The 12,591-nt window shown below is 41.8% G+C and overlaps 1 protein-coding gene across 2 annotated transcripts in view; it reads right to left on the bottom strand.

Annotated features, from left to right (window-relative positions):
• The window catches only part of SLC35F5 (solute carrier family 35 member F5), a 30,114-nt gene extending 18,760 nt beyond the window's left edge, over positions 1 to 11,354 (bottom strand). The window contains exons 1-6 of one of the 2 annotated variants that reach the window (XM_041404330.1): positions 11,299 to 11,354; positions 8,119 to 8,192; positions 6,462 to 6,540; positions 3,559 to 3,700; positions 2,383 to 2,526; positions 401 to 463 (exon numbers count right to left, since the gene is read on the bottom strand). In XM_041404330.1, coding sequence (XP_041260264.1) covers positions 401 to 463; positions 2,383 to 2,526; positions 3,559 to 3,693 — 342 coding nt within the window. In that variant the 5' untranslated portion in view covers positions 3,694 to 3,700; positions 6,462 to 6,540; positions 8,119 to 8,192; positions 11,299 to 11,354. Of the gene's footprint in view, positions 1 to 400; positions 464 to 2,382; positions 2,527 to 3,558; positions 3,701 to 6,461; positions 6,541 to 8,118; positions 8,193 to 10,646; positions 11,260 to 11,298 lie in introns of those variants that run through there. The other variant, XM_041404340.1, reaches the window with a different exon arrangement.
• Between the last annotated feature and the right edge of the window lie 1,237 nt (positions 11,355 to 12,591).

Genomic DNA, 12,591 nt, shown 5'->3' with positions numbered 1-12,591 from the left:
AATTAAATGAAGAATACATCTGAAAAAAATGTCTCTTCAAGTAATTCTGTATAAAATACCCATACAGTAATTTGCAATACTCAATTCCTTCCCCTACTCTATTACAGACTTGGTACTGAGTTGACTATGTAAAGGTTTTCTCTGTAGAAGATAACATTTCTTTGACAAACTACTACAGAAGCATTCAATTAAGTGCTTTATTGAGCTGAGAATCCACATTTCTTAGAGTAAGCAATACCATTATTTGCAGTACTTATTAGTAACATATAAGCATGTAAGTTACCAATCCCCTTTGACAAAACCTATTGCATTTAAAACTGCCATATTTTATAAACAGGAAGTGAAGACAGTTGTGCCACGTTATTGTAAAGCATCGACCTTTACAAATTAAGGCACTTACCAGAGAACTGTTCACAGTGGTATCTGTTGTACAAGCAGCAAAATAACCTTCAGCATCTGCAAACTAATTACAGAAATTTTCATGTAATAAACTACCAAGGCAAAGTTGTTATTAACTGAAATTTTTGAAGAGTAAGGTTTTTTATTACTTTTTCCATCATTCTGTCACAATTCCCTCTCTCCTCTCAGCCCTCCACCTCAATACCAAGAGGGCTTACAAGTTCAGTAAATTTCAGTACTTCCTTGTACCTCTTGAACCCCACTGAATTCAACTACCCAGGTATGAATGCAGGATAAGGGTCTTAGGTACAGAAAACCTGCAAAATTCAGTCTTAGGGACACAATGACCACTAAATGATTGTGCATCTGTTAACAACAAGATGCTTCTTCATTTTATTGAGGCAAAGTTCCTTTCCCTCCTCCTTTCTGCACCTTACCAAACTCATATTCCCTGACCTGCAGCTTGCTGTTCTACCATGATGGTAGCAAACCTATTAAAGAAAGCCTCTAATGGGGAAGAGAACTTAAAAGTAAGGTGTGAGTGTTTCTCCAAGCAACCACTGAACTAAAACCATATAAATGGGTGTGTTGTCCAGACTAATAAACACAAGACACTTTAAAGGCACTTGCGATAATTACAGACTTGAATATTTAACCTATATTTATTTAATATATTTTAAATATTTATTTAATATTTTCCCCTTGAAGGGGAAAGGAATTTTCTAACAGCATATTACAACACTGTGTGCACTGTTCTTTTGAAAGGGAAAAATAATGGGATTCCAGTAGCAGTGTCATGAGTGCCACACACAACATGTGACAGACCGGGCACTCTTACTCATTGCTTTCCAGTTCGTATTTCATTATTGTCAGCAAAGAAACTAAGTTCTGTTTATTCCCAAATTATCTTATGAAGATTCTGAACAACATCAAGTCTAACATATGCCATATTACAAACAAACACTTGGTATTAAAGGCTGATCTAGGAAAATTTGTATCAAGATATCAGTCAACTTTAAACACTCTATGTGTTTAACTCAAGAATTTTTAAAAGATATTTTTTCAGTTGTTCTTTGTGCTTTGTCTTTCCTTAAAAAAAAAATCAGATAAAAGTCATGTAACACTTTAAATATGTTATGCCTGCAACTGTCACTATCAGTGAAGTCTAACATATCCAGAAAATTTAAGTCAGTTTCTTTCACATAAGCTATTTTCTATAAAGACATGTTGATTAGCAGCATGTTCTTGGACAACATTTTCTGGGTTTTTTTTTATGTGGTATCAGGCCAAATGCCTTCCTGCTTCCTGAGTGCTGCTGTTCAGCATCTTGAAACACTGGCACAGAACAACTGCTCTTCCCAGCATCTCTTGGAAAAAAACCCAGTATTTCTGTCATATAACAACAATTTTAGGTTCTAACTATGCCTGACTCTGGAATGGGCATCAGAAGGTCATTCATACATAAAAGCCATATAAAACAACATTAACAATAACAAAAACATAATTCTACCACCCTTACTAAATGTAACTTTAAGCCCCTCAAAGCAGTCAGCAAAGAGTTCATAGTTGTGCCAGAGACAAAAAGAGTCAGTGCTAAAAAACAGCTACAAAGTTCAAGTTCTGATTCCATTGGTTGCAGATGTTGGGGGAGTTAAAGGGAACCAAGAGCCAACAGTGACTTCCATTAGCTCTTGTTAAGAGGAATTATCCTCTGCAATTGCCCAGGATACAAAACCAGGCTGAAGGGACCAATGGTCTGGCCCAGCAGAGCATTTCTTACAACTCCTTACACATCTCAAATTGCTTTTTCTTGCCCTCATCCTTTCACATGACAACTGTTATGGCTGCCATGTCTTCCTGTGGCATGATTCAGTTTATGTGTCAAATATGCAACCTTTGCTCTTCTCTAGTCTCTATTTTAAGGGTTTTTTTCTGTACAAACTTAGACAAATATCACAACATCTACAGAGTTATAATACTTACAAAAGCTGCATGCCTTCCACGAAACCCACGAGTACATTGCTGCCTCCATGGCTTCCAAACAATAAATCCCAAGAGGTACAGAACAAACATGGATGTTTTTGCAAATGTACTGAAAAAGGGTTTGTTGTACCTTGTAAAAACATACTGTGAAAAGAAAATAATTGCAGTATCCAAAATTAACAAATAGGTAAAAGTTCACAAAATGAATGATCAGGTGTAAATATACAGTCCAGAACAGTCTGGTTCCCAAAATACCAGAGTTGTGAGTATTGGCATGGATGACCAAAGGAACCAAGTGGCCCTACGTGTTTTGAGGGAACCTTCTCCCAAACTATCTCCAATGCCAACAAAAAGGAGAGTTTTTGTAAGAAACAATGACACAGAAGGAAAACTACTTGTTACTTGTATCTCACTAAGCAACACATTTATATGCTACTAAATTCAAATAGCACTGAAAATACATTTACATACAAATATTTTCTAAATTGAAGACCACTTTTATAAGCAATAACATTAATCATAAATTAGAGAGGATTACTTTGGCTAAATAACATTTCAGTATCAAAAGTGACTCCACCAGCTCATTCCAAAAAATATTTTATTAAAATCACATTATAAGGATAAACACTTGTATATACGTAGTTTCAGAATTGATATACAACATAATGCCAGTTCAAAAAACTGAATTTAGGAATTTATTAAAAACTTCATTTCCATTGCTAAAGCTCTGGTTTAAGTCCTAAAACTTAACATGAAATAAATACCATGACAGTTTCAATATAGATAATATATGAACTAGATGAAATTACAGGGTTTAACTCTATGACTTGAGCCCCTTCATCCTGAATTTCTGGATGTTCTGAACTACAATTCACCACACAATCAGCCAGCCACGTTACAGCTCATTTACAAATTTTTGGGAACCATATGGGCATTTTAATCAATACAGCAATAACAAAATGAACTCCCTGATTGCAGTACACAGTGATGAGCTTATGCTGTTTAATTTTAAAGCCGTCAGTAACACCTTCTGCTTCAAAAGAAACAGGCACTGAATTGAAATTATCTGTAAGATTTAGTGGATTCAGGCTGGTGAAACACCAAGTGTTTGATAACTATGTTTCTGCTGCATTTTCTCATTCATTTTCTCTTTAAAATGTGTGGAACAATACTCACAGAAGTGAGTTCTGAAGAGGCCACCCAGATGACATCAACCAGGAGGAGAATGACAATTCCTAGAGCCATTCGCCTGCGCTGAGCAGATGAGCTGCTCTGGGAGCTCATCCGGTTCATGATAAAAACCCACACCATTTGGAACCTGGGCAAGGGGGACACAGAAATAAAACACAAAAGCTTACAGTGACACACAAAAAAAAATAAACACTGTGCAACTGTTTCATACATATGAACAGGACCTGATATGCAAGGACACACATAGCTGTGTTGTTAAAAAGCAGATCTTCGACAGATCAGGCAGGAAATTTTCAGAGATATTAGGGACAATTAGAAAGTAAATCTTGACTTTGCAAAAATTTATCATCTGCTTTAGGAATGAAGCAAGAAATAAGTAGGTAAAACACAATTTGGAATTTACACTACAAGTTCTGCAAACAGTATAAATTAGATTAACGTGTTGTGACAAATGTCAGAAACATGTTTAAACTTAGAGGCATGCAACAAATGTTTCAGAAGACATAGGAAAACATTTGGGTAAATTATAAACCCTTACAACAAGAAGTGATTCAAGAAAAAAAACAGAATAATTAATTGCAAACTTAAAAAAGTAGACTGAACATACAGTTGTATTAAAAAAATTATATACCTATTTGGTAATTTATGAAATATAGGCATAAACCAATTCTAGTGAAAAATCTATCAAAAATTCATTAATGCTACTGCAAAGGAATTCAGATTTGTGACACAGCTTTACAGTTGCCCATTGGATGGCCTAAATTTAGGAAAACTTTCAATTATATTACTAAAAAGCTTCAACTACAATTGACAAAGACTGATGGCTCATTCTTGTACTAGAATCCATTATGTTAGCCAGACATGTATGTAGTATTTCTATCATAAACTTTCATTTATGTATATATTTTAAGAACCTATTTATTAAGAGTTCATTAACTACAGATGGCACAGTATACCATAAACTCAAGCACCATCTGAGAGAACTGCTCAAGGAACTGCAATCTAAGTCATCTTTAGAGAGCAGCTTCTGACTTTCACAGTAAATAGAGGTCATCTGCTTTGCTAATATCGTCTGATAAATTTAAATTGAACTTTGTTTTTTCCACGTGTCAACATACAAATACTTGCTTTCTTTTCATTATTTATGAAAAATGATTTATGAAAGAGACAGTGCAATGATGTCCTCAGTGAGTGAGGAAGGTACATTACTTTTTTCCAGAGTGGCCTGTTCCTCAGATTAAGGATTTAAATGCCCAGATATGCACAAGCACACTGGAGATCACAGCACTGTTTTCTGCATTGACTCATATTCTATACAGTCTCTGCCATATTCAAATCTTGACACTTTTTCCTCCATTTCTCAAAGGGCTTCTTGCAAAAGAAAAATGAACAGGCAGAGTTCCTGAAGTATAATTATACCACTACATCTATGCCAATATATTCCATGTGTGGGCATCAGTTCTGGATAATTACTCTGCTTTTCTGATAAAATGGTGGGACTGACAAAGAAAGCAGAAATCTTTAAGTAGAGAGAGGCAAAGTTATGAAAGACTCAGCAAGGAATTATAGTTTCTACTTGATACAGAATAAAGGAGAAAACATTTGTTCTCAAAGAGAGAGCAAATAAATGTATTATCTTAAACTTGAAGAAACTACCATAAAGGTTTTCAAGCTTGAAAGCTTAAAGGTTTTTTCAGTTTTTAGAAATTGGTTTAACAAATACTACATATTATACTCTATAAACTTTGCCTTCATTTTATTATGACTAAAAGCCTACAAGCCATTACATGAAGTTATATTATATATAGCCTAAAAATTGCTTGTGTGTTTGCATAATATGCAGCTAATGTGGAAGCTGGGCATAGAGGAGTTCAGACAAGCTGGAAGGAAGAAATCTCATTCCTGTCAGGCTATAGCACAACTCATGGACAGTGGGAAATTTTCCTAGAAACAGAAAGACTGCAGCCTTCCACCAGGTCTGTGCTGCAGGCAGGAGGGGAGAGGTAGCTGGGGAGACAGGAGGGAATGGCAGCAGCCTGATCAACTGGACATCTCCACATCAGATGTTCCCTCACACCTACAGCTCTGCTGTTCTCACCACAGGCTGCTTCAAAGCACACTCTGTGAACAGAGATCATGCACAGATAACATTCACGTTCTGCAGCTGTTTAATCTTGTACTCAGCTTCTCTACTTTAGGCTTGAACAAATCCTTTGCTTTAAAATTCTTCAACAGGAGCAAAGTAAAGGATGATGGAACATCCAGCACTTCTTAGATAAGAGGTTACACATAAAGTTATTCAGTCTATGCGAATTTTACACCATTTCTTCTGTAACTTTGATAAGTAGATGCTAAAATTCTAAATAAAGAGCCGATAATTATGCCTTGGAAGTTGAAATTTTTTATATGTTGCAGTAAGAGCAGCTATTACTTTCTCATGTGACTACCAAGTATCTGTTTAACATTTCTGTGTGCCTAATTTAGCATTTGCTTGATCCTTCCCTAACAAGACAAAAAGCTTAACAAGAAAAGGTAACTACGAAGTGCAGCACCGTCACCTTCAAGCTAAGAGTTGGCTAAAAACGCTACCGAGCAGCAATACTTAAATGCTTGTAAAGTTCAGGAGAAATTCAAAAGCCTTCTGAAACCTAAATCCTAAGTTTTAGGACAGAATTAAAACCCTGTAAAACATCACACAAAATGCAAAAAAGCAAAGACAGATTGAAACTACTACTCTGAGAAGTTTTAGACATTGTCCCACTTATTAACAGTACTCATAAACTTGCAATGAAATACAATTCCACACGTTTACGTTTGGCTTCTGTACATTGAGGGTAATATGCTCTGATAGAAGTGAACACACAAGAACAAGACTTGTCTCATATTACCTTCCACAATAACTGTAAAAGAGAAACAAAAGTGGTGACTAACAAACTTCACACTTCATGTCAAAGTGAAGATAGTCTCCTAAAAAAAACCAAAAAAAGCAAAGTGTGAAACATCATGCGCATAGGTATATTAAGCATTTATCTTTGCAAAATGCTGTCTAAAATTTCAAGTTCTACAAGTGTCTTCTGCAGCTCAAGTCCTAAGTGTTGGGGACATACAGATCTAAAACCTTAAGAATTGGTCTGCATCAAACATGCCAGCAGGGCAGCCCTGACTTGCAAGAAAACAGGATCCTTACCTACTTTTGATATGCCAAAGAACACAACCCCTTCCTTATTAACTGACTATAGGAGGTTCACATGAGAAACAGGAACCTGTTGATGTTAAATTCTGATTTTCTAAGCTGTGCAGAGAAAGGCACTATTTCTTCAGTGCACATTCCTAAGGAAAGAACTTAAACATTAGAACTAGGAAGGTAATGGAAGAACATACAGGCTTGTTGACCTTAAAATAATCTCAAAAGATAAGGCACCTCCATGTTATGTCTTGTGAAAGCCCAGTATCCTTCCTTAAATGGATACAGCATTATTATTGTATTAAAACAAAACATCCATCTTACATAAAACTTATTTATAATTTTTAAACTCAGATCCTATAAACACATTCAATAAAATCCACTGTTATATAGGAAAAGAAACATTATACAAAATAGCACCATAACTTTTATTGCCTGGAAGTGATGGAATTTTTATTATTATAATTATTATGAATGTGAAATGTTGCTAAGCTCTGTTTTAGGGATATCCTGAATCAACAGGAGTCACACACTATGCTTAGGAGTCTCAAACTAGCATACTCAACAGAAGTGGCAGCAAGGGCAGAATTAAATGCTTACCCAAAATTAGCTTTTGATCGCCTGTCAAGCATGGCTGAGAGTCTGTACACTGTTAACAGGGAGCAATAGCTAAATTCATGCTTTTCACCTCTTTGATTAAGAGGTAACTCATTAAGAGGGATCCCACAAGCCCCCACTGAACTCAACATTTACACACAGCAAGTTCAAGCCTTTTCCACAGTTTACCACATGATCATAACTGCTTAAGATGACCCAAAAAACTGGAAGATGCATTTTTTTAGACAAAAGCACATGATTATCCATCTTCTATTCCACAAAGACAATGCTCACTGTAGATCCTGCACATCAAGGCAATTACTCACAAAATCACAGAATATTTTAAGTTGGAAGGAACCCACAAGGATCATAAAATCCAACTCTTAAGTGAATGGCCCAGGGATTACAGTCACAAGCTTGGCATTATTATTGTAGGGCTTTACCCTTACAGAACATTTAATTTATCAAGTGCAAAAAGTTATGATAAATTTAAGCCACCAGAAGACACAGAGACTGCAATAAAAATTATGGTTTAAAAGCAAATATCATATTCTACTCTATTAATAGAAGAGAAACTTAAACATGTTTGCCCTTTGTTTCCATTATTAGGAAATAAATATGCTTTCCACCTAGTGTAACTTTAAACATACAAGCTCAAATCTGACATTTAAAAGAATATTAATTTAAAAGACCTTTCTTAATATCATTACAATTTTCAGCAAACAACACTGACTTTTAAAGTCTCCTTTTTAAAATTTATTTACCATTCCAACAGTCTTGGTAGAGTTGGTGCTGTCATCTTGCAGAACCATTTTTCAGCCAGTTACATGAAGATCTTCTGAAAAACAAACATTAAAAATTTTCTTATCATAACACTGTACTTTGATTTTAAAACACTCCAGTACCCTAGATCACGTAAGAAGAGCCACCACTTCATTTTATGATATCAAAATATATAAAAAGCAGTCTCACTGTGTAGTCTACAGTGCACATTCACACAGCTGACTGCATTGAAGACAACAGGCTCAGCAGCCTGTCCAACTCTCCTCTTCTGAATATGCAACAAGAAGCTTCTGAGGGCAGGAAATAAAACTGCACCATTGATACTTCATGTGCAAGCTTATTGGGACAGCATCAAATATTTCTTTGTGCAGATTATTTCCACATTACAAGCTCCACCCAAGAAGAGAAAATCATGTGAAATTCTCTAACTTTTACTGCACTGACAGTTAGGGAAGAGAACATTATAGGCCAAAGAATTGCCAAATCATTGCAAAACAGAAGTATTGCTGTTCTGGCTGCTCCAGGAGGAAAACACGCAGCCTGTCTCTGCCCTCCACCACCAAAAAATAGAAAAAAAGGACATAGCAAGAATGCCAAAAGCCACAGAACAGCATCTCAGTCACAAGCCATGGTGCAAGCAAGTCAACTGGAAATTCTTCCTTGTATTTACTCAAGATCATTTCATATACAATGTGAAAGACAACATATCAAGATAAGGCTTGCAGGCAAAGTAAATGGGTTTAGTTTTTCCAGTTATACCAGCTGCTCCAACATTACAAGTTCTGGGATACAACCTCCTCCCCCTTTTAACATGTTCTGTCATCAGCTGATTCTTGTTTCATGTTGGATTACTTTTGAGATAAGAGAAACAGAGACCCTGCTTTCACTTTAACCAGAAAAAAAAAAATGTGAAAGTAAAATGATTTACATTTATATGTCACAATCTGTAAGCCTACATTAAAGCAACATTAATCTAACACAAATCTGACATCCACTCAACCTCCAAAGGGCACCATGAGATCACAGCAAAGGCAAGGATATTCAGAAGAGATGGAAAAGTGAGCCTTATGCAACATGACTATTACATTCACTGCAGCCCTGTCATTTTTACTCAGAGAACATTTCCTGTAGAATCTTAGAGCATAGCAAAGCAAAAGATCCAAAAAAGCAACCAAGTCTTCCATATCAGTACTGTGTTCTGCAAGTAGAGACCACTGCTCCCATCTGCATAGGAAGTTACACAAGACCAAAGTCTGCACAGAAAATACATTAATTTTACTACCAAAATAAGAGAATTTAGCTTAATCAAAGGTATGTTTTAGGAATCTGGTGGTACGTAACAGTCATGCTGTCAAACTGTCATGGCACAGCTGGATATGGGTATTTAAGGAATAAAAAGAACAAGAATGTTTGAATGCTTTCATGAATGAAATGAAAGCTTCTTATTCAGCACTTACTCAAAATTCAGGAAACAACTCTTCAAACAAATCTTCCTATACAGAACTAGTAGTGCAGAGCATTAATCTGTTTTATATCTCAGAGTCCTTACCAGCTACCAGCCTATCCAAGCACTCAGTCCTCAGTTAGTCCTGCAGCACCCCCAGCAAGGCTGTGACCCTGCTGGACTTGAAGTCTGACTGAAGGAGTTAGAAACACCCCAGTTTCAGGTCGGCAGAGTGCAAGCTGACAAGCAGAACCAACACTGACCTCCTTGTTATTCCTGTCCAACAACACCAGGAGAAAAAACTCCATGTCAAGCTGCCAAGGCCTCTCTAAGCTTCACCACGTACAAAGCAATCCCAGCCACCAGTAGCTCCACATTTAACATCAGCTAAGGATTACAAATGACATCCATTTCACATGCTGCAGATCTAATCTTGTCTAGTGCAAGGACTAAACATATCGTGCTTTGTCACTGGATATACAGACACAGATTCCTGATAAGAACCAGCAGGGCAGATTGCAGGGAGACACCCTGGCAGCTGGAAGCTGAGCCTTCCAGGCAAGGTAGAAATCCACGAAATCACAGCACTTGGAGTGAGCAGGGGTCTCCTTCCTGCCCACAGATATCTTTGGGGAAAAGTAGCAGGAACAAAGAGAAGGAAATGAGTAAGTTGTCTTAATGCACTCAGAGAAAAGTGAATGCCTAAGAGAAAAGATACATGGCTCAAGCCCTGGGGACCTCGGGGGAGGAAGGTTGACTAGAAACTCACAACTAGAACAGGGGGAAAGGAAAGGGAGCTGCTGCCCAAGCAGGGGAAGCACGTACCCCTCACAGCCCCAGCGAGGCAGGACAGTGGTGCCAGCTCAGAATCCCTGAATCAGTTAGGTTGGAAAAGAGCTCTGAGATCATCGAATCCAACCCACGACCAAACACCACCGTGTCAACCAGACCATGGCACAGGCTTTCCTTAAACACCTCCAGGGATGGCAACTCCACCACGCCCGGGGCAGCCCATTTCATTATTTAACCACCCCCTCTGTACAGAAATTCTTGCGGATGTCCAACCTGAACCTCCCCGGCACAGTTTAACACTGTGTGCTCCTGTGCTGTCACTGCTGCTGGGAGCTCGACCCCGCCTGGCTCCTGTCAGGGAGCAACAAGCTCTCCCCAAAGCCTCCTTCACTCCAGGCTACACTCCCTCAGCTCCCTCTGACACTGCTTGCAGTGTGGACCTGCGCTCCACGCCCCTCAGCAGCTCCGCTGCCCTTCTCCGGACGCGCTCCAGCGCCTCGAAGTCTTTCCTGCAGCGAGCGCACAGACCCGGGCACGGCAGCGGAGGCGCGGCCCCGCAGGGCCGAGCACAGGGGCACCGGCACTTCCCCGGTCGCGCTGCCCGCACTACCGCGGCTGCAGGCTCGCTCTGGGGACAGCGGGACCCCTCCACACAGCCCCGGCCCGCGCAGGGGAGCTCCCCCGGGGCGGGGAGCGGAGAGCGCGTTCCCCACACCGCTGTCACGGGCGGCCGGGGCCGAGGGGCGGCGGGACGCGGGGCACTCGCACAGCCCCGGCCCGGGCGGGCACGGCCCCCCCGCCCGCACGAAGGGACAAAGTTCCCTCCCGAGCTCGGCCCCGCTCAGCCCTGCGGGGCCTCTCGCCCGCGGTACCCCCGGCAGCGGCAGGACCCGCCCGCTCCCGGCCCCGCTCCCGTTCCCGGTACCTGAGGCCGCGCCGGGCCCGGCGCCCCCCGCGCTCCGTCCGGCGGCGGCACCGCCCGCCCGCGCCGGACACCCGCAATCCATCCCCGAGCCCGCGAGCGAGCGACCGCCCCGCCCGCGGGCCGGCCCCATCGACCCGCTCGGTCAGCAGCTCCACACCCCTGTCCTGCTGCCCGCCCCCCGCCCGGCTGCGGGAGGGGCTGCGGGGGAGAGCGGCACCGGGAAGGGCGGCGGAGACATCCCGGCCCCACCGGTGTCCCTGTCCACATCCCGGCCCCACCGCCGTCCCCGGCCACATCCCCGGCCCCACAGCCGTCACTGTTCACATCCCTGTCCCCACCGCCATCCCTGTCCACATCCCCGGCCCCACCGCCGTCCCCGTCCACTTCCCTGTCCCCACTACCGTCATCATCATCATCCACATCCCTGTCCCCACCACACTCATCGTCATCATCCTCATCCCTGTTCCCGCCACCGTCACCATCCCCGTCCACATCCCTGTTCCCACCACATCCCCATCCCTGTCCCCATCTCCGTCTCCATCCCCATCCCTGTCCCCGTGCCCGCCCCCATTCCGATCCCTGTCCGCATCTCTGTCTCCATCCCTATCCCCATCCCCATGACCGACCCCATGCCTGTCAGCGTTCCCTTCAGCGCCCCCATCTCCATCCCAGGCCAAATCCCTTCCCCTTTCCTTGTCCTTATCCCTATCCCCGTGTCCATCCCCGTTCCCATCCCGTCCCCAAGGCTGCGCTGCGGTGCCCGCTCGGCGCCGTGTCCCGCCGGGAAGCCCCGCTCTGGGCAGGGCTCCGGGGCCGCTCCCGGCTCCTGCCCGGGGGAACGGGGAAGCGGAGGGAGCGCTCGGCACAGCGGGGCCATCCCCCCGCGGCTCCCGCTCCAGGAGATCGACCGTCTCCAAGGAGGGAATGGCAGAACAGCTCTGATGGAGCAGAGCTTGCTCCGGAGGCACGGGCACTTATACAGCCGCGTCCAAAACTGTAAGATAAGCAAGTCAAAAAAAAAAAAAATCACCCGCAAAAAAAAAATCCACAAAAAACTAAAATATGCAGGAACAGAGAAGGCAGAGGAAGAGAGCACGGAGTGAAGAACTAGAGATGGAGAAGTGGGATGGAGCTCGAAACTAGTCTGTCAAAAGAAAAAGAAAAAAAAGGGGAAGAAGCAAAACCGAAGTGTGCAAGACCCTTGAGAAAGGTCGTAAAATGCAGTGAGGTAGTGGAATCTTAGTTTCATAGCTGCCATAATTTTTACACTCTGTGATACGAAATCTCACAGGA

This window comes from Onychostruthus taczanowskii, unplaced genomic scaffold (assembly GCF_017590055.1).
Source record: "Onychostruthus taczanowskii isolate IOZ18803 unplaced genomic scaffold, ASM1759005v1 scaffold10, whole genome shotgun sequence".
Classification (NCBI taxonomy): Eukaryota; Metazoa; Chordata; class Aves; order Passeriformes; family Passeridae; genus Onychostruthus; species Onychostruthus taczanowskii.
The sequence above is the reverse complement of the archived record's forward strand: the minus strand, read 5'-3'. Positions and strand labels throughout refer to the sequence as shown.